This window comes from Euleptes europaea, chromosome 14 (assembly GCF_029931775.1).
Source record: "Euleptes europaea isolate rEulEur1 chromosome 14, rEulEur1.hap1, whole genome shotgun sequence".
NCBI classification, from domain to species: Eukaryota; Metazoa; Chordata; class Lepidosauria; order Squamata; family Sphaerodactylidae; genus Euleptes; species Euleptes europaea.
Genome location: NC_079325.1, coordinates 29,275,412 through 29,296,277, shown reverse-complemented (window position 1 = coordinate 29,296,277; position 20,866 = coordinate 29,275,412). Strand labels below are relative to the sequence as shown.

General features: G+C 44.3%; 1 protein-coding gene and 1 non-coding gene across 2 annotated transcripts; both read left to right on the top strand.

Moving 5' to 3' along the window:
- Window positions 1–213: 213 nt before the first annotated feature.
- PLAT (plasminogen activator, tissue type) lies at window positions 214–19,328 on the top strand. The gene is made up of 13 exons (XM_056859978.1): window positions 214–282; window positions 1,393–1,432; window positions 3,727–3,858; window positions 6,389–6,502; window positions 9,321–9,495; window positions 10,239–10,334; window positions 11,436–11,603; window positions 13,082–13,167; window positions 13,555–13,750; window positions 16,498–16,634; window positions 16,742–16,882; window positions 17,713–17,861; window positions 19,167–19,328. Exons 1-13 carry the CDS (start codon window positions 214–216, stop codon window positions 19,326–19,328), a joined length of 1,665 nt encoding a protein of 554 aa, XP_056715956.1.
- On the top strand, window positions 12,853–12,924 carry TRNAS-GGA (transfer RNA serine (anticodon GGA)). The gene has a single exon. It is a non-coding gene; the product is annotated as a tRNA-Ser (tRNA).
- Window positions 19,329–20,866: the final 1,538 nt, after the last annotated feature.

The following is a 20,866-nucleotide window of genomic DNA, read 5'->3' as shown; positions in this document are numbered from 1 at the left end:
AGCAGATCTTCCCCCCTCCATCTGTTGTGTGTTCTGTTAATGCTAGCAGAGCTCCTGCAGGGAAGCTGTTCTGTTTGGTTCATGTGTTCGCAATGTACAACCTCTGCTCCGGATGTGGATCTGAGATTGTTTCATTGGAGCTTTACTAGGTGTTGACTTCTTCCTCTCCCCCCCTTTTTTAGATTTTTGACTTCTGGAGGGGAAAGCATTACCATGAAACTGGAACAGGAACTCTTCCCACTTTTGCTGCTGTTGGGAGCCATCGCCACTTTCCAGTGTCGGGTAAGGCTTTGCCATCAAGCCTGTATTTTTTGCTGTGGTTTCTCTCCCCTTCTGCTGCCAGAAGGCTTTGTAGGTACCTACAAATAGGCTTTGTAGGTACCTTGGCACGCCAGCAGGAAAATGCTGTTTGTGCTGCAGAGTTGGTTTCCCCCAAACAGTAGGCTAGGATGAGACATTTTTTGCTGGGAACCCCCTATTAGTTGCTGTGTCTGGCCTTATGATTTGAATTAAGTGAGTGAAAACCAGCCTAGGAAACTAGAAGGGCATTTGGCTGCTGTCTCCGTTTTGTGATTCTGTTGTATTGATGACTAAGAATTTCCACAAAATCTTAAGGCCAAGGAGGGAGCTTTTGCTTGAATGAAACATCCAGGGAACTTCAGAGGATACAGAAATAAGCAAAAGTCCTCAGGAGACCTCTGGGCATCCTTGACTTTTGTATCTACAGCACTGAGTGGTTTAACTCATGTCAGGTCTGTAACGAGAAACTTGTTTGAAAAATGAAAATTAATCAAAATATCACTGAGAGGCTAGACCTCCCTTATGGATACAGCTGTGACTAATTGTGCTATAAACCACTTTTGGTTAATTTTTCAAAGAGTGGTTGCTTAAATAAAAAGAAGAACAACAAGAATGGTTTTTATATGCTGACTTTCTCTACCATTTAAGGCAGAATCAAACTGGCTTACAATCACCTTCTCTTCCCACAACAGACACCCTGTGAGGTAGGTGGGACTGAGAGAGCTCTATCAGAGCTGTGACTAGCCCAAGATCACCCAGCTGGCTTTGTGTGTAGGAGCAGGGAAACAAATCCAGTTCACCAGATTAGCCTCCGCCACTCACGTGGAGGAGTGGAGAATCAAACCCGGTTCTCTAGATCAGAGTCCACCACTCCAAACCACTGCTCTTAACCACTACACCATGCTGGCTCTCCAGGCAGTTTGAGGCCTATAAGCTGCTCATGCTCAGCTCTGGACTGGCTATGCATGGTACTCTGATGTTGCAGGTCTATGCTGCAAGCTCCTCTAGAGCTTGGGAAATAGCAGTAGTCTATAAGTGACTTCTTATGGTACCTGTGTCTTTTTTTAAAAAATCTCATTTCTCTCCCTGTAGGAAGTGCCCCTGCGTACTAAAAGAGGTGCTCGATCAAGCGGTAAGGAGCAAAGCTTACAGCAGAGAGCCATGCAAGCTGAGCACAGAACAGCTCAACACGGACCCATCTCCAAATGCAAAAGGGGGACCTCATGCAAAGACTGCTCTGAGCTTGCTCTAAGAGTACTACATGCTCAAAATATCTACAACTAAGTTCTGTGCCCCAGGACATCTCTGGTTCGGCAACTAGAATTAAGCAATTGTGGAAATCTGACGCAATGGATTAAATCTGAAGTTTCAGTAGATGTGGAATTCTTTTGACAAGATCTAGGGGAATGGGAATGGACAGAGAGGTTTGTAGAGGCTAGAGAGAAATGGGCTTTGTAGGGTCAGGGATAGTAAGAAGTATTGTGGACAGAGAAGGTCAGCTGTTTCTTGTTGTGGGATATAGTGGCGGTTGGAGAGCTCATCCCATGTTCCCAAATATAAGGAAATTCCAGAGGCGGCCTCTTGAAAACGTCTGTTCTCTTGTAACAAGGCAGAGCGTTTGAAACTGATGGTTCCTGAATCATATGTTTATTTACAAATGTATAAGCAGAGCATATTGGGGGGAAAAGCAGGCTCCTAAAACTGGCAGCACAACAATTAATCCTGCTCCATATTCCTCAAAAAGCAGTAATTGCAGCCACATCTGCCCAGTTTGCCTCCAAGATTCAGATCTGCTAAACTTCCCAGCATTCTAAATATTGTCAAAGGCTTTCACTGTCAGAGTTCATTGGTTCTTGTAGGTTATCCGGGCTGTGTGACCGTGGTCTTGGTATTTTCTTTCCTGACGTTTCGCCAGCAGCTGTGGCAGGCATCTTCAGAGGAGTAACACTGAAGGACAGTGTCCTTCAGTGTTACTCCTTCAGTCCTTCACACTGTCCTTCAGTGTTACTCCTCTGAAGATGCCTGCCACAGCTGCTGGCGAAACGTCAGGAAAGAAAATACCAAGACCACGGTTACACAGCCCGGATAACCTACAAGAACCAATTCCCAGCATTCTTTTTCTCTCTTCATTGCTTCACTAATCCTTCTGCTAGTTGATAGATTTTCTAGCCATTAAAGGTGTCAGGTTATGCAAAACCATAGTGGTAGGCCTAGCCACACTAATCAAGACAATCAAATTTAAACATCAGCTTTTGGAATAGCAGATTTTGAGACTGACAAATCATTTCTGCTTAGTCATATAAAATATTATTTACGTAATCAGGTGTGAGATATAAAGCACCACACTCTTATATTATGTGGACCAACATACATAGTGGGGAGGAGGTCAAAAGTGGGCGACAATATCGAGGGAGAGTTAACTCTTAACATTCCACACACTCAACTCACCCTCCTATAGGAAAACACAAGCATGTGTGCCGAATTTCACATTTGTAGTGTAGAGAAAAACAATAATATTGCAGCCCCACAATGGTTGTTTAAGCTTGGGGGAAACGGTGCAGGGGGGAATCCCTCCTTGGTAGGTGCTGCGGTCCCAATCTGAATCAGACCCTGTGATGCTTGAGTAAGTAAATTCCCCACAGCTTCCATGGGGCTGTGGGGAAAATGAGCCAGCTCATGGGAACTCTGACTAGTGGAGAAGCATATTGTGTAGTTTAGCTCTAACTGTCTGTGTTGAGTGGTAACAAGAATCCACAACGATAAACTTCAAGTGTTTTTGGCTGCTTGAATTGTGGTGCTGTATGTGTGTATTCTTTGACTGAATGTACATCATTATATCTGCATCATCTACTCAGGACCCTAACAGTGCAATCCTGAGCACAGTTATGCCCTTCTAAGTCCATCAAAGTCAATGAAATTAGAAGTGTGTAACTCTATTAAGGGTTTTCCTGTAAGACCACTAGAGGAACTTCACTCCTGTCCTGTTGTTTCTAGCTTTGGTTGATTTGGTTGTCATTCTTTTCTCTGCAGAAATGAGAACTGGAAACTTGCTTTGTTAGAAAGTTCTGATCTTATCAGGGTGCGAAATTTTTTGTTTGCATGACAATTCTGTGTGTGTGCAAGTTAAGAACAGAACTTTATATATTATTTTTGGATATTTCATCTATGGGTAATGTGACAAAACTTGTGAATCTTGCCAAGAATTTAGAAGAGAAGGAAGGCGTTTCCCTTCCCTCTGAACAGCACAAGTATCCCTGGAGAGACTACAAATAATTTTACACCCCGCATACAATAGAGGGAGGAAAAAGCAAGACAAAGAAAGGGGGGCATTTAGGAGGCACAGATTGTTGAGAAGGAAAATGGGGTGGGTGTAAATGGAGTTTTGCAGGGTCTGTCTTCTGAGGTCTTCCTATTTCTTGACTGCAGCCATATGTTTTGACCCATCAACCCGACGAATTTTCCATGAAATGGAAAGCTGGCTACGTCGAGAAAAGAAAAGAATCGAATACTGTCGGTGTGAGGATGGCTTCAGCCGCTGCCATGCAGTGCCTGTTAGAGGTAGGTCTGGATTGTGCATGAGACAGAAACTGGAATGTACTGAGATTGGTTGAAGAATGAAAAACTGTCGTGGTTCCCTTCAAAGACTCCTGGGGAAAGCAGGAAGAAGACCAACATTCCAAAATGTACTGAAAAATAGTTTCAACAAAGATTCCTTCCACACAGACATTTTTTCTTTGCATTTGCTTCCAAATTGGAGTGCTGTTTTTGGGAGCATCCACATGATATCAGCCTCTAATCATCCACTTCCCAGGTTTTCCCTGTCCTTGGCATGCTCTTTCTCAAAATGGTTTACCGTGATGTTTTCTGAAAGAATGTAGTCAAAGGCCATTTTTGCATGGTCAATTTTGATGCTCGCTCAAAGCTCTTTTTGTTTTGCATTGTTCCTTGAGCGGGATTCTTCGTGGCAAACATCAAAGGTTGTGTTAAATGGGCTCTTTTGTAATATGAAGTAGGTATGCGCCGGCTTCGCAGTCACTTCCGAAATGACGGTTCAGCATGCAAAATTTAAAATATGCAGGGCAATTCAGCTCGGAACACGTTGCTAATTACCATGCAAAAATGGCCAAAGTGTATTTGCACACCATCTGAATGAGAAGGTGCACATTTCAAAGGTCTTGCCCACATCAGCACCATTTCCCTTCTATCAGCTCCTTGCCGCTACTGTTTTCTCCTTCATTAAAAAAAAAAACATGAGAAATTGCTATGGCACTGTAATGCTTGTTTCTTTAAATGGCACTATCTGTATATATTCCACAGAGATGTTCCTGGGAGTGGACAGAGCCTTGTGTAACTTTGAAGCCTGACAGATTTATTGTGATACAAAAGCTTATTGCCACAATTCATTTTTGAAGAGCCACAAGACCCAAGACACTTTTACACCCACTGAATTCTACATTTGCAATCCACTTTCAGTGCACTTTAGCAATCATTTGCAAGTGTATTTTGCCATTTCACACAGTAAAATCCAGTTGCAAAGTGCATTGAAAGTGCATTATTCAACGTGTGTGAAAGTGCCTTTGGGATCTCATCAGTATAAACAGCCAGTGTGGTGTAGCAGTTAGAATAACAACAAAAGAGGTTCTGCCCCATGGAATTTACAATCCAGTTTCCCACAGAGTTGGAAGGAAATGAAATGGCCGCCGGGAAACATGAACTGGAAAGGGGGGGTTGGAGTCAGTGAGGGGAAACATGGGGAAAGTGGGTGTTAACGTTGGGATTTGCAGCAACATTCTCAACCCTTTGAACCTGTGGGGAAGGTGTCATGGAGATGAGGGGGGGAATTCACCAGAAAAGGGTTTCCAGAAGGTATGACTTTTTGGCGCTTTAAAAATGGTTCCACAACCAAACAGGGAAAAAAGGTACGTTGAGTGCTGAAAATACGGCTTTTATACAGCCCAGAAAACATTTGGGATGTTTGGTGCGGTAAACCCCAATGATCAGTTCGAGAGTAAAGATCAGAAGGATGCATAAGTGTCGTAATGTATTCTTAGGCTTTGTTCCCCTTGGGGATGAGGACTAAGCCAGTTGAAGTCTGCAGTGGAAATATGGGCAGGAGAATCCAAACAACCATGTAAAGAGGAAACTGAGTGTGTCCATGTTCAGAATCAGATTTATTACTACAGCATATGCAGATAGATAGATAGTTCATTTTCGGCCCTTGGCCAGATAAAACAAGATACATGGACTAAAATGATCTTATCGACAAAGGTTTACAGTCCGAGTCTTAAATCACTTAAAATAAATAAATAAATAACATCCAAGTTACATCTGCCATTTGGACTAAGAGACTACTCTGTGGCAACGAATTTTCATTGCAGCCGTACAAAATTTTGCTCATGAGAGGTGATTGAGGGATTATCTCCTTGTAGGAGCTTTTCTGTCTTTTCTCTTTCCCTGTTGGGTCCCATTCTCAGTATGAGGGGGCATATGCCAGTAAAACATTTGTATCATCTATACATGAGATAAAAGATTACATAGATTTTAAAAAGACAATACCTGGTTAAAATTCTTGACTAATATTTAAGAAACTAAAATTCACTAAAGATTAAAAATTTAAAAATAATCTAGTTGTCATGACCCAACTTTACTAACAAAAAAAGACACCTCTGCACTAGTACCAAGAGATTTGGAAATCAGCACAGGAGCGACTAAGTACAGCAAAGTGCAAAATTATATATTGAATGCTACAATAGTTGCATCTTGGTCCAAAGCAGGTACCATCCAGAAAGTAGAAGGGGAAGTCCAAAAAAGGTACCTCCAATCCTTTTGCATCGTATACATTAGGATTAGGATAGTAGAGTCTTTCATGTGTATATTGTGATGTGTCACACTGTGTTCTTGTTATTGTAGCACTAAATATATAATTTTGCATTTTGTTGTACTTAGTTGCTCCTGTGCTGATGACCCAACTTTAAGCAGCGGACTTTATATGTGACTGCTAATCAGATTTGTGAATACGGGGAAGCGATTAAAATATTCATATCAATTACAAAATAGAGAGTGTCCATGTTTGGTTTTTGTCTGGCAGCCTGTGCTCATGCACAATGCAACAACAGGGGCATCTGTCAGGAGGCATTGTACTCCCCCAGCCACTTCATCTGCTCCTGCCTCCCGATCTTCTCTGGGGAGAGGTGTGAGATTGGTGAGTATGCCATCCTGGTATGTATAGTTGTGAAATTCAGCAGGTATAGTATTTTCTCAAAATAAATTTAAGAGAGTTGGGCAGGCGTTGCAGATGTCCTATTACTCACGTTGGGGGGGGGCGCTATTTCTGTGCCTTACCTGGTTTCCAGTGCCTTGCTCTGGATCTTAATCTCTGTATTCTTGCTGCTAATAGATCACTCTTGTTGTCCTCCCTTCCTTTCTTACTCCTTAGTGCCTTCTGCATTCTGCAGATCCTTAGCTTTGCCACCTGTAGAAATCTGGCAATTGAAAATAGGTCAGGGCACAGTTTGCAGAACTTAGGTAGCATTGTGTAGGTAGCACTGTGCACCTTGGTGCAGATTTTCACAGTGGCAGCATAGAATACACTGCATTGTCTGGAACATAGACCAGGGTCTCCTATAGTAGCTTCAGATTGCATGGGGGAAATTAACTCCAATACAGACCTTCCAGTCTCACACTGTTCTTCTTTCCACACATTTTAACATTAGCCTTCTATTCCTCCAGGGTACTTAGGATGGGGTAAAAAGTGATTCCCCTATTTTATCCCCACAAGCACCTAAAGAGAATGGAAACTAAGAACATAAGAAAGGCCATGCTGGATCACGTCCAGCAGTCTGTTCACACAATGGCCAAACAGGTGCCTCTAGGAAGCCCACAAATGGCTACAGCAGCAGTATCCTGCCTGTGTTCCACATCACCTAATATAACTCTTGACGGGACCAAGATTAGCCACTAAGTGTATTGGCTGGGACAGGATTTGAACTTGGATCTCCCTACTGTAAGTCCAGTCTTCTATGAAGTATCCAACACTGAAGTTCACAACAACATTTGGTGTTTTGTAGAGCATTTTAGAGTGCTCAAAGTGCATTTTAGAAATCCCTACTACATCTTGATAAGGCAGGTTAGGATGATTATCCCTGTGTAGCAGATTAGGGACTACAGCAGGACTACAGCTGAACATCAAGAAAACAAAAGTAATGACTACAGGAGGATTACACAACTTTAAGGTTGACAATGAGGAAATTGAAATTGTTGAAGACTTTCTATTCCTTGGCTCCACCATCAACCAAAAGGGAGACTGCAGCCAAGAAATCAGAAGGAGATTGAGACTGGGAAGGGCAGCCATGAAGGAGGTAGAAAATATTTTGAAGTGTAAGGATGTGTCATGCCATCGAATACCCTATTACTATGTATGGGTGTGAAAGCTGGACAGTGAAGAAAGCTGATAGGAAGAAAATAGATTCCTTTGAAATGTGGTGTTGGAGGAGAGTGTTACAGATCCGAGGACTGCCAAAAAAACAAATCAGTGGGTTATAGATCAAATCAAGCCTGAACTGACCCTAGAAGCTAAAATGACTAAACTGAGGCTATTGTATTTTGGGACGACAAGAGTCACTGGAAAAGACAATCATGCTAGGAGAAGTTGAGGGCAGCAGGAAAAGAGGAAGACCCAACAAGAGATGGATTGACTCAATAAAGGAAGCCACAGCCTTCAATATGCAGGATCTGAGCAAGGCTGTCAAAGATAGGACATTTTGGAGGACTTTCATTCACAGGGTCGCCATGAGTCAGAAGCGACTTGACGGCACTTAACACACACACAGATTAGGGAGGGGCAGCAAGACTTGCTTGTGGACACCCTTTGTGAGAGTTTGCTGCTTCACTGCTCAGTCTGGGAGCTACAATAGCTGTAGTGTGTAACCTCCCCCACCCCAGGGAGGAGAGAAAAAGCAAGACTCAGCATAAGCCAAACAGTCATTATGGGCTGTGAATGTATCTCCTGCTCCCATGAGATAATCAGGTACAAGTTTCACTCTAGTCCCATACAGACCCCAGAACCAATGGCTCATCCAGTCTGCTATTCTAATTTAATTATTAATTTTTGGGAATATTTTATTAAATTTTCCAGGGTACAGAAAGGAAAAATATGGGGAAGGGGAAAGAGAATTTAAAAAGAAAAGAATATACATCACTTCTTGCCTTCCTTTAGCGCAGCCGCAACCCTCATCACTTTCTTGATTGAAGCCCTAATTCTTTTCTTAAATAAAACATTCATCCATAATTCCACTATTACTGCTACTTATATTGTTATGTTATACCATAATTGAACCTTTTGATTTCTGATTCTCTTTCTGCTGCTTCAAAACATACTTTACATCGTTTTGCTTATCAAACATATTACGAAACTTTTAATTTCTAGGTAATGGTAGCTCTTTCATTGTCTATCACTGTATAGCCGATACTGTTTCTTAAAGCGAGGAAAAAACATTAGGTCACGAATATCTGTCATAAAAAGGTTGCCATCTTTGTTTATATTCATCAATCATCTTATGTTGAAGCAAAGCTGAGAGTCTTGACATAGATGCATATTCCTGCATTTTTGTAATCCACATTGTTAATTCAGGTGTCTTCCTGTCCTTCCATTTCATTGCGAACACATTCTCGCCACCGCCGCATATTAATATAGCTCCTTATGCGTCAATTGAATTTGAGTTGGGATTATTCCCAGGAGAAAGTACTTTGCTTCCCGTTCAAAATTCGTTTGTGTCAACTCTTTTATCACTTTGTGTATTAGCTTCCAATACTTTTGAGTTTTCTTACATGTCCACCATTGATGAAAAAAGGTTCGTTCTGTCTGAGCATTTAATTTAATTATTCATGATCTGCCAGCGCAGGGCTGACTCTGGAGCAGATGCGTGTGCAGAAATGCCCTCTGTGTTTTGGCCCTGCCGCAAGGAACTTGCAACAGCCAAGTGGACGAACACGAGCGACTCTGTTTTCTTATTCTGGTCCAGATGCCGAAGCCACATGTTACAAGGATAAAGGAGTAAAATACAGGGGAAAGTGGAGCATGACTGATAGTGGAGTCGAGTGCTTAAACTGGTACCTTAATGCCTTGGAAGAGAAGCAGTACAATGGGCACCGGCCGGATGCCATGCAGCTGGGTCTTGGCAATCACAACTACTGCCGGTGAGAGGACGGACTTGGCGCTGGTCTGCAGACTGAGCCCACCAAATATTCCATCCCTCTTTCACAGGGACACCTGTGCCTAAATTGCTCCCCCATATACAGGGCCAGTGCTACCATTAGGCAAACTAGGCGGTCCCCTAGGGCGCAGACCTCAGAGGGGCTCAGAACTGGCCTGAGGGGCACCATTTTAAACAGATTAGTTTCTTGGGGGAAAATGCAACTGACAATTTATGTTTTTTTTATTTTAATGTAAGTACCACAACAGTTTGCTGGGGGTAAAGGGAAGATGACTGGGGAAGGCACTGGCAAACCACCCTGTAAACAAAGTCTGCCTAGTAAACGTTAGGATGTGACGCCACCCCATGGGTCAGGAATGACCCGGTGCTTGCACAGGGGACCTTTACCTTCACCACAACAGTGCTATGGAATGTAATTAATTATAACATCTTATAAAAAGTTTTGTGTTTTTAATTTTTCTACGGGACATCTGTTTTTGAAAATTGGTTAGCAATGGGGGTGGGACACACAAATAGTTAGCCTTGCCCTAAGGCGCAAAAATGACTGGCACCGACCCTGCCCCTGTCTAAGTTTGAGGGAGCTACAATTATCAAACACGGGTCCCTATATGAATATATTTTTTCCTATGAAGTCTGGCTTTTGTGAGGCTGTGGGGCTTTTAAAAAAAATGCTTAATTTGCCACTTTGATGGTGCTAAACCGTACCTTCATACTTTCTCTCTTTAGAAATCCAGATGGGGACATCAAACCCTGGTGTCATGTTTTTAAATCAGGATTGTATTCCTCGGAGTATTGCAGCATCTTTTCCTGCTCCCACAGTAAGTGCATGGCTGATGGTTCCTTCTAAAGGGAAAGTGAAGACTGGGCCTTGAAAATGGCATTGCGGGGGTGGGGGAGATGAGGTGGGATTTGTAGGCAGATCATCTGGCTGCCCAGGCTTTCATTTTCAAGGGAAATTCAGCCTTTGTCACCTCTGTTCCAGCTGTTGATTGAATTAGTACGAAATAATTGAATAGTCACAGTTCACTTTCTGGTTCTGAATCCCATACTCAACTTTACCAGTAGTACACTTATCCCAGTATAAGCTATTGTTGCTACTGCTGCTGGTTCTCTTTTCTCTAAGGGTGCAGGGTAAGATTGAGCTGCACTTGGTCAGAGGTGAGGGAAATGCTTTTGCTTGTGCCCAGAGACATTTTTCTTCAGGATTTAAACCAAAAATTGAAACCCTATTCCTGGTACATATGAAGCCTTTGGCAGGACACCATTTCCTTTGGGATGTGAGACTGAGTTCACAACTATTAGTTGGGCTAAATGGGGGAAGGTGAAAGAAGACCAGCTTGGAGGGCTTTAAGAGGGGAGTGGACATATTCATGGAGGAGAGGGGTATTCATGGCTGTTAATTAGAATGGATACTAGTCATGCTGCATACCTATTCTCTCTAGTATCAGAGGAGCATGCCTATTATCTTAGGTGCTGCTGCTGCACTCGTCTTGTGAGTGGCTTCCTAGAGGCACGTGGTTGGCCACTGTGTGACAGACTGCTGGACTTGATGGGCCTTGGTCTGATCCAGCAGGGCCTTTCTTATGTTCTTATGACCACACCCACATTGCCTACAAGAGAAACCCCCCCCCATTTGCATCACTGTTGTAGACGTATTTTAAATGCCACCTAACTAATGTTGAGTCTAATCTTGTACTTCAGCTCTTCTTTGATAGAGCTGTCTTGACAAACGGTGCGACACTTTACAGAGTTTTATAATTAAACAGACGGGTGCTTGTCCCAAGGATCTTATAATCTCACACAGTGAAAAAGACAACAGAGGGAAGGAGGGAGAGGATGAATCTTTACTTTTATGTTGTTCCATTCTCATAACTGGCTATTTCCTATTAAACCTGCAATTTTTCTTACTTTTGTCACAGGAAGAGACACCTGTGTTTCTGGAAAGGGCACCACATATCGAGGCGGCCACAGCCACACAGAATCTGGGGCCACTTGCCTGAAATGGGACTCCAAAATCCTTACTGGCCAGTTCTACACAGCCAGGAAGACCAACGCACGGCAGCTAGGCCTTGGCAGCCACAACTACTGCCGGTAAACGGTGTCCCCCATTTCTCTGTGTGTGTTAAGTGCTGTCAAGTCGCTTCCGACTCATGGCGACCCTATAATTTAAAGTCCTCCAAAATGTTCTGTCTTTGACGGCCTTGCTCAGATCTTGCAAATTGAGGGCTGTGGCTTCTTTTATTGAGTCAATCCATCTCTTGTTGGGTCTTCCTCTTTTCCTGCTCTCCTCAACTTTTCCTAGCATGACTGTCTTTTCCAGTGACTCTTGTCTTCTCATAATGTGAGAAGGAGGGAGGTATGTCTCTAGCAATTAGTACATGGTCCATCTGTACTTTTCTTCCCAACCCAAGATAACTGCAGTAGAAAAAAGCAAGAGTCCAGTAGCACCTTCAAGGCTAACAAAATTGCTGGCAGGATATGAGCTTTCGTGACTCACAGCTCACTTCTTCAGATACTTGAAGAAGATACCTGAAGAAGTGGGCTGTGAGTCATGAAAGTTCATACCCTGACAGAAATTTTGTTAGTCTTGCTCTTTTCTACTGCTAGAGACAGATTAACACTGGCTACCCACCATGATCTATTAAGATAACTGCAGTTGTGGAGAGCATGTATTTGGGGAAAATTATACAGGAGGAAAGAGTTAAATCCCCCCAAGCATCACCTTCCCAGTTCAGAGCAGCCATGTGGGGCTGCTCATTAGTAACAATTTTAAAAAAACCTTGCAAAGCATTACTGATCTCCCACTTTGTGTCCCAAGTGTGACGGATAATGCTTTTAACCTAGACTTACTTAAAATGTATTGTATGAAGCAGTAAGTTCTGCAAGGCTGGTCTACAGCCTCAGGGCTGATTTGGGGATTTTAACTATGCTCCACACTCAGGGGTGAAAGTATAAAACCAACTCTTCTTCTTGGGGTACCCAAAGCAGAGAATGGGAGGTACCATTTCAGCCGGTTTCTTACTGGTACTCTGTACTGGCGTCCATATTCAGACATAGATGAATACATGAAGCTGCCTTATAGTGAATCAGACCCTTGGTCCATCAGCAGTATTGTCTACTCACACACAGTATTGTCCGCTCCGCAGGGTCTTAGTAGGTGGTATGAAAGACCGGTGCCTATCTAATCTTTAAACTGGAGATGGCAGAGGTTGAGCTTAGGATTTTCTGCATGCCAAGTAGATGCCCTGCTGCTGAGCCATGGCCCTTCCCAATGAGGCGCCATTCGTATCCTTGGCACCTTGGAGAAGAGCCAACCAAGGTCAGACCTGACATTAGGGGAGGGGCTGTGGCTCAGCGGTAGAGCATCTGCTTGGAATGCAGAAGGTCCCAGGTTCAATCCCCGGCATCTCCAGTTAAAGGGACTAGGCAAGTAGGTGATGTGAAAGACCTCTGCCTGAGACCCTGGAGAGCCACTGCAGGTCTGAGTAGACAATACTGACTTTGATGGACCGAGGGTCTGATTCAGTTCAACCCCTGAAATATTCCTTTCTCTCTTTTGTGTATGACAGGAATCCAGACAATGACATCAGACCATGGTGCCATATCCTGAACGGCAGGAAAATCAGCTGGGAATTCTGCCGTGTGCCATCTTGCCGTAAGGAAATGCTGCTGCCGTCCCTTCTTTGCCCAGCCTGAGCCAGAACTGTTAGTTGGTTGCAGCCAAGCCTAATGCAGTCCACATTAGAACTGTGGTGGAGTCTCTGGGGCAGACCTGCCATTAGTTTTATACGGGTTTAATGATGACTTCGCCTCCCCAAGAAATCTTGGGAATTGCAGTTTGAGCTTGGTCCATTACACAGGACTACAATTACCAGAGTTCCCCAGAGAAAGGGAATCTCCATTCTATCTGTTTAACTCTGAGGTGTAGATCCACTCCTTGTCTTCTGCCCAGGACTCTTTCCTGGCAATAATGTTAGCTTCAGGGAATGGCTTGCTCATTGTGGAACTTTTTAATTTCTTTCCCCCCCCCCCACTTCTACAGCCACCTGTGGATTGAGAAAGCGCAACAAGCCCAGGTTCCGGATCCTAGAAGGCCTCGATTCTGACATCCAGTCACACCCATGGCAGGCAGCCATTTTTGCTCAGTACCGCAGAGTGCGTGAAGATTACTTCTTATGTGGAGGGATCCTAATCAATTCCTGCTGGGTCCTCTCGGCGGCCCATTGTTTTGAGGACGGGTAAGGAACAAGGGTATGAGCCCCGTGGCGCAGAGTGGTAAGCTGCAGTACTGCAGCCCAAGCTCTGCTCACGACCTGAGTTCGATCGCGATGGAAGTCGGTTTCAGGTAGCCGGCTCAAAGTTGACTCGGCCTTCCATCCTTCCGAGGTCGGTAAAATGAGGACCCAGCTTGCTGGGGGTAAAGGGAATATGACTGGCAAACCACCCCGTAAACAAAGTCTCCCTAGTAAACGTCGAGATGTGATGTCACCCCATGGGTCAGGAATGACCCAGTGCTTGCACAGGGGACCGTTACCTTTTTAAGAAACAAGGATGCCTGATGTGCCTTCTCTGGATTTCCTGCTATCTATAAAGTCTCTTAGCAGCAGGATGAGCTGTCATTCATCTACAGCATGCCACCAGAATTTCATATGCTGAAATGGAGTAGCACACATAAGGCGCCATGAAACAGTTACCCCAGTGCCCCTGGAGGCCCGACAGCTGTTGAATTTGTATCCTCCTCGATTGGAGCAGCAGAGGCCTGGTAGAGTGTCTGCATCCTCCACCCTGCAATGACTCTTGCCAGCACAAGGGGCGCTGTGGATCCACCCTTGGGTCCTCACAGCTGCAATAGCAGCCGGGCCTGATAACGGATTCAGCTGGAGCCTGGCAACATAGACCTATGGTCCATCCAGAATCTTAATCCCAGGTCAGGGTCCCAAGAGCTAGTCTGGGCTGCCTGCAGGAGGGACACAACAGCCTACTTTTTTTTTTTTTAATAAATATTTTTTATTGATTTTAAATTATAAGTGGGTTACAGAAGGAAAGAGGGGTGGGGAAATACATAAGAAAGTATATTAAATACATAAATATTATGCCGTTTTAACATAATTAGCACTGCCACCTTGTAGAATGAGGAAAAAATAGAGAAAGGAGGAATGATATTGTTTACATATCATTATGTTAATATCTCACATTCACCACCCCTGTTTACAAAATCTTCCATATTTTTAATTTGGTAATGGATTAGTTCGAAGGTATCTTTTGTCTAGTGTGTTTCATGAAGTCATAAAAGGGTGGAGACACAACAGCCTACTGAGAGCCAGCGTGGTGTAGTGGTTAAGAGCAGTGGTTGGAGCTTTGGAGTCTGATCTGGAGAATCGGGTTCGATTCCCCACTCCTCCACATGAGCGGCGGAGGCTAATCTGGTGAACTGGGTTGGTTTCCCCACTCCTACACACGAAGCCAGCTGGGTGTCCTTGGGCAAGTCACAGCATCTCTTAGAGCTCTCTCATCCCCACCTGCCTCACAGGGTGTCTGTTGTGGGGAGGGGAGGGGAAGGTGGTTGTAAGCCAGTTTGAGTCTCCCTTAAGTGGTAGAGAAAGTCGGCATATAAAAACCAACTCTTCTTCTACTACTACTGAAAGGGAAAGGTTTGATATTTCATATGAGCGCATGAATCTGCCTTATACGAAGTCAGAACATTGGTCTGTCAAGGTCAGTACTGTCTAATCAGACTGGCAGTGGCTCTCCAGGTCCTTGGGCAGAAATCTTCCACCTCACTGACTTGCAGGACTCTGGACAGGTGGCATTAAAGCTTCCCACAAGAAAAAAAGGAAGAATACCTGTTCCTTTTAACTGGGGATGCCAGGGACTGAACCTGAGGACCTTCTGCATGCAAAGGATATGCTCTACCACTCAGCCTTGGCCCCTCGTTTTGCGTATGCTATTAAATGTACTATGGAAGTAGTTTGTTAAATTAATATATTTTATGAAGTCTACTTTGTTCTTCAGAGTTTATAACCCCCTTGTGGTTTCAAGAAACTCGAAATGATATAGCATCCTGTTTTTTTTCCTCCTTTGGCAAGATATTGTGTTTTCTAGCAGCAGCACAGGCAGCTGCTTGATGAGTCAGATCATAGATCAGTCTCGGCTTCATGACTCCAAGCAGGGATCCTTCCCGGCCTGGCTAACTTGAGTTGCCAAAATTTAAACCTTTGGACTTTCTTCATGGCACATATATGCTTTACCACTGAGATATGCGGGTTGAGTTTTTAGGTGGCAGTTTTGTTTTAATCTGTTGCTTCTTAGCCACCTTGGAGATTATTTGATTTAAAAGTGGGTTAATGTATCTTTAGAATAAGTACCAGCATATTTCTTGCATCCCTGCTTCTCCTTTCCCTCCATTCTCTGCATTGGCAAAGCGTTCCAAATTTATTTCAAAACCTAGACTATGGAAGCAAAATAGAAAAGAAAAGCTATGTCAACATGTGCAAATACAGTTTTTCTAAGACACATAGTGCCTCTCATATGTTAATAATCTATAAATTGACCAGTATTATCTGTGAAATGTGCACAGGGGAGGGGGAGGAGGAAGTTTGCCGAAGGCCATCCCAGTGTGTTCGTGGCCATGATGAAAGTAGAAAAGCTTCCAGCTCATACTTTCAACCTCTGTGCTATGTAAACTTTTCAGATCATGGTTTTAAGTGGGTCTTAAAGTCCTATATGGGCAAAAAAGCACGGTCGCTTTAGCTTCCTTTATTCCCTGTTTCAGCCAGGATTCAGCCTGGATCGAACACATGTTCGGTGAAACACATGCGTTCGATCCTGGTGGAATCCTTGCTGAAACAGGGAATAAAGGAGGCTAAAGCGACCATGCGTTTTCACCCTATTAGATGGTCAAGGAAAGGGGAGTCATCACTTTCAAAAGAAGAGTTGTTGTACGTGAAACTTGCTGACTTCAGCGGAATAATCTTCTATGCTGCAGATTCCTCGTCAATCGCCTGAAGGTTGTATTGGGTAGGACTTCCCGAGTGACCCCTGAAGAAAATGAGCAGCAGTTCGAAGTGGAGACATACATTAGGCATGAAAACTTTGACCAAATCACGTACGACAACGATATCAGTAAGACACATCCCTGCTTACTTGTGGGAGCAGATGCACTTGTGGGAGCAGATGCAACGTTTCCGTCGTAATGCCTATGCATTCTTTCTCTCTCCCCCTGCCCCCAGTTTTGCTGAAACTGAAGTCTAGCTCAGAAGAGTGCGCAAAAGAAACAGACACAGTTCGAGCTGTCTGCCTCCCGGAGCCTGGGCTGAAACTGCCTGCCTGGACAGAGTGTGAGATCTCCGGCTATGGCAAGCAGGACGAATGTAAGAATGGCTGTGTTCCATTACCCTCTTCTACTATAGCTGTGCTGTGGAAAAGTTCTATACTGAACGGCTGGAATCTCTTCCTACACCATTTCTGTGTTCTGAGTAATCGGTCTCTCACCATGCCACCCTTTATGGCACCGACAATCCACCATTTATGGTGGTTAAAATACATGAACACATGAAGCTGCCTTCTACTGAATCAGACCCTTGGTCCATCGAAGTCAGTATTGTGTACTCAGACCGGTAGCGGCTCTCCGGGGTCTCAGGCAGAAGACTTTCACATCACCTACTTGCCTAGTCCCTTTAATTGGAGATGCCGGGGATTGAACCTGGGGCCTGCATGCCAAGCAGATGCTCTACCGCTGAGCCACAGCTCCTCCCCTGTCTTGTGACAGGACTGGAGGCACTGTAGAATGGATTTTGTACTTGCTAAAATTCAGGCCTCTTGATTAGATGGAAAGGTCTCATCCCTTTTGTAGCTGGAGAAATGGCCTTGGCGATAGCAACTCCGTAAACAAGCCTCTTTTATCAATGGAATTTGGTGTAGCCCATATCCACCAGCTGCATTCTTGTCTGGTTACTTACTGTTCTGTGCGGCTGAGCCATTCATATACCAGAAGGGCATCTGGCTTCCATTAGAGCAAGTCAGATCATTTGAGTCCTGACCCTTCAAGAACTCATACGCGTCTCTGCTTCTTCTCAAACTTATTGTGTCTTGATTTTTCAAGGGGTGGGGGAGGTTGTGAAAAGTCATTGAACTGGAGCAGGGATGGGCAATTCATACACATTGTTCTTACACATTTGGTATGTTCCCCCTCTCTCACCAGCTTCTCCCTTCTACTCGGAACGTCTGAAGGAAGGTCATGTGAGGATATATCCGGACAGCTACTGCACACCCCAGCGACTCTTTAACAGGACTGTCACAGAGAACATGTTGTGTGCAGGAGATAGTAGGCAGCTGGATGATGCCTGCAAGGTAAACCCAAGTTCTAAGAGTAAGAGAATTGCTTTGCAGGATCAGACCAAAGGTCTGTGGGACCATGTTTCTGACAGCAAACAGCCAGGTGGTTTCCCCAATAGGTCATGAACACATGAAGCTGCCTTATACTGAATCAGACCCTTGGTCCATTGAAGTCAGTATTGTCTACTCAGACTGGCAGCCGCTCTCCAGAGTCTCAGGCAGAGGTCTTTCACATCACCTACTTGCCTAGTCCCTTTAACTGGCAATGCTGGAGATTGAACCTGGGACCTTCTGCATGCCAAATAGATGCTCTACCACTGAGCCACGGCCCCACCAAAGGTCAAATAGCCCCACCATCTGGACCACTTCAGGTCAAGAAAACAGCATTGGGAGGAGGTGAGGCTAAACCCATTTTCCCATGTTTGTTGTAGCCTTAATCGTATCATACACACATGGGAATGGAGTGGAATTTATAACCCACATGTTACTGTTCTACAGGATGAGTACCCCAAGCTTAACCTATGTACTCTGTAATGTATGAATTGGCCTCAGAACTGTAAGATCTGCCTCTGCCCATAAAGGAGCCTTTTCTGCAGTAGCCCCGGTTCTTTGGAGGGGTCTTCATAAAGCGGTCAGAATATAACCTTCCCTACAGCAGTTTTTTTGGGGGGGCAGAGGAGGGCTGCAAGACAGCAGTGTTCACAAGGGCTTTTGATAGAACATAATATGTAGTGACCTGGATGGCCCAGGCTAGCCTGATCTTGTCAGATCTCAGAAGCTAAGCAGGGTCAGCCCTGGTTAGTATTTGGATGGGAGACCACCAAGGAACACCAGGGTTGCTGTGCAGAGGAAGGCACTGGCAAACCACCTCTGTTAGTCTCTTGCCATGAAAACCCCCAAAAAGGGGTCGCCATAAGTCGGCTGCGACTTGAAGGCACTTTACACACCCAGAATATGTAGTGTGTGAGTTTGGACTGCAGGGCCTGTTCTAGTTTATGATGATTTATTTTGCATGCTGTCCGTTAATTTTTAAAAATTGAACTTGGTGTAGTTCATTTGCCTGTTAATTTCTGTTAGTTAAACCTTAAGCCCCCGTTTGGTGGAAAAGTGAGAGAGAAATATTTTCATAAATAAATAAGGAACAAATTTAGAGCCCTATTAAAGGAAACCAAATTACCAAATATATTTTTCCTAGTGTGTGCATACACCATTTTGGATTTTCCTCATTAGGCACCAGAATCTCACAAACTCCTCTCGTTAAGGATTAAGAATTACTCTGGTCAGTCCTTCTCACTCCCTTGTTTTTCTTTTCTACCGCAGGGTGATTCTGGGGGGCCTCTGGTTTGTCTGAAAGATGGCCGCTTTACCCTCATTGGCATCATCAGCTGGGGTGTTGGCTGTGGTAAGAAAGACGTACCTGGTGTTTACACAAATGTGGTTCGCTACCTGAGCTGGATTCAGGAGAACATGAAGAAGCCCTGATTGCATCAATAAGCCATGTTAAAGCCTCTCTCTTGTTCTGCGCTCCAGCATCTCCTAGTATCAGGGAGGTGCTGTGGATGTCAAAACCAAAAGCAGTCCTCACAGTCACCGGGATAGGCTGGCAGAGGAGGGGCATGTTTTGGTCTGTTCACACCTCTTCAGAGGTGATTAGTTTAGGTGTTTGGGTTGTGTATTTTTTCTGTGCCTGTTCACTGCGTCACAGGGATGCTGCTGGTACCAACAACACCCCTCCCCAGAAAGCCCTAGAGATTGGCAGAAAGAGAGGCACGTGCAAGAGTGTCTGGAAAATTTTAATCCATCCCTGTTTCAGAAAAAGGAAAATTAGTGGTGTCTGAACTGTTGGTACAGAGAAGCATGGATGCAATCTTGGGGTGACTGGCTACATCTTGGAGCACTCTCATTCCTGCCTGAACCTACAATGGCACCAGCTCCAGAATTAGGGTACGTTGGTCCAAGACAGTGAGAATGTTTAATTTTTTCCTTGACCTTCTTGAGCATTCAATGTTAAGTGAGAATTGGTGGTGCTATTTTGGGGCAGGGAGTCCTTTGCAGATCCTGCAGCCCCTAACCCATCCCTGAGCTTGTCACCCTTTCAAGCCGGCCTTGTTACCAAGAAAGGAAGGGAGCATTTGGACTAGAGGTTCCTGCTTTTGCTACAAGAGGCAACTGGCTAAACAGAACTGAAATGGATCTGGCTGTTGGGAACGAGGCTTCTGTTCCCGTCGGAAGTTCCAGTTGTGACACAGTCCAGCCAGACCACTATCCAAAATTTTCTCAAACCAAGCATCTTTGACGCTTCCTTCCTGACAAAATTGGAAGGATTATTTTTATACGGTATTTAAACCTTCCTGCTATGCACTTGAATAGCAGAGGTCTTTTGTTTTTACTGTTGCTCAGCAAGACTCGTAACTTCATATTGTCACTGGTGTGTCCGTCATGCATTAAACTGTTATTCTGATGGACTTCCTTCTTTTAAATTAATTGATGAGCACTGCATTAATTCCTTTCAGACTAATCAAAGAATTTGTGAAATTGAAAAGAACATGCAACCATAACCCAGCCTCCTATTGCAATGAAACAGGGGCTGTGGCTCAGTGGTAGAGCATCTGCTTGGCATGCAGATGGTCCCAGGTTCAATCCCCAGCATCTCCAGTTAAAGGGACTAGGCAAGTAGGTGATGTGAAAGACCTCTGCCTGAGACCCTGGAGAGCTGCTGCCAGTCTGACTTTGATCGACCAAGGGTCTGATTCAGTATAAGGCAGCTTCAGATGTTCATGTGTTCACATTGCATCATTCCCATTCATTCTTGTTGGGCTTGCTCAGTGTTGGTAGTGGATCTTGCCTGATTACTATGGAAGTAGTTGTGCCTATATAATGCATGGAGCATGAATTGATGGACTGGGAGGGGGGTTATATAGTTTCAGCCCAGTAATTCCCCCAATGGTGGTAGAGGGCATGCTAATGAGCTCTAGGAAAACTGTGAGCACTTAATGAGGAAACAAAAGGCTCTTGCATGC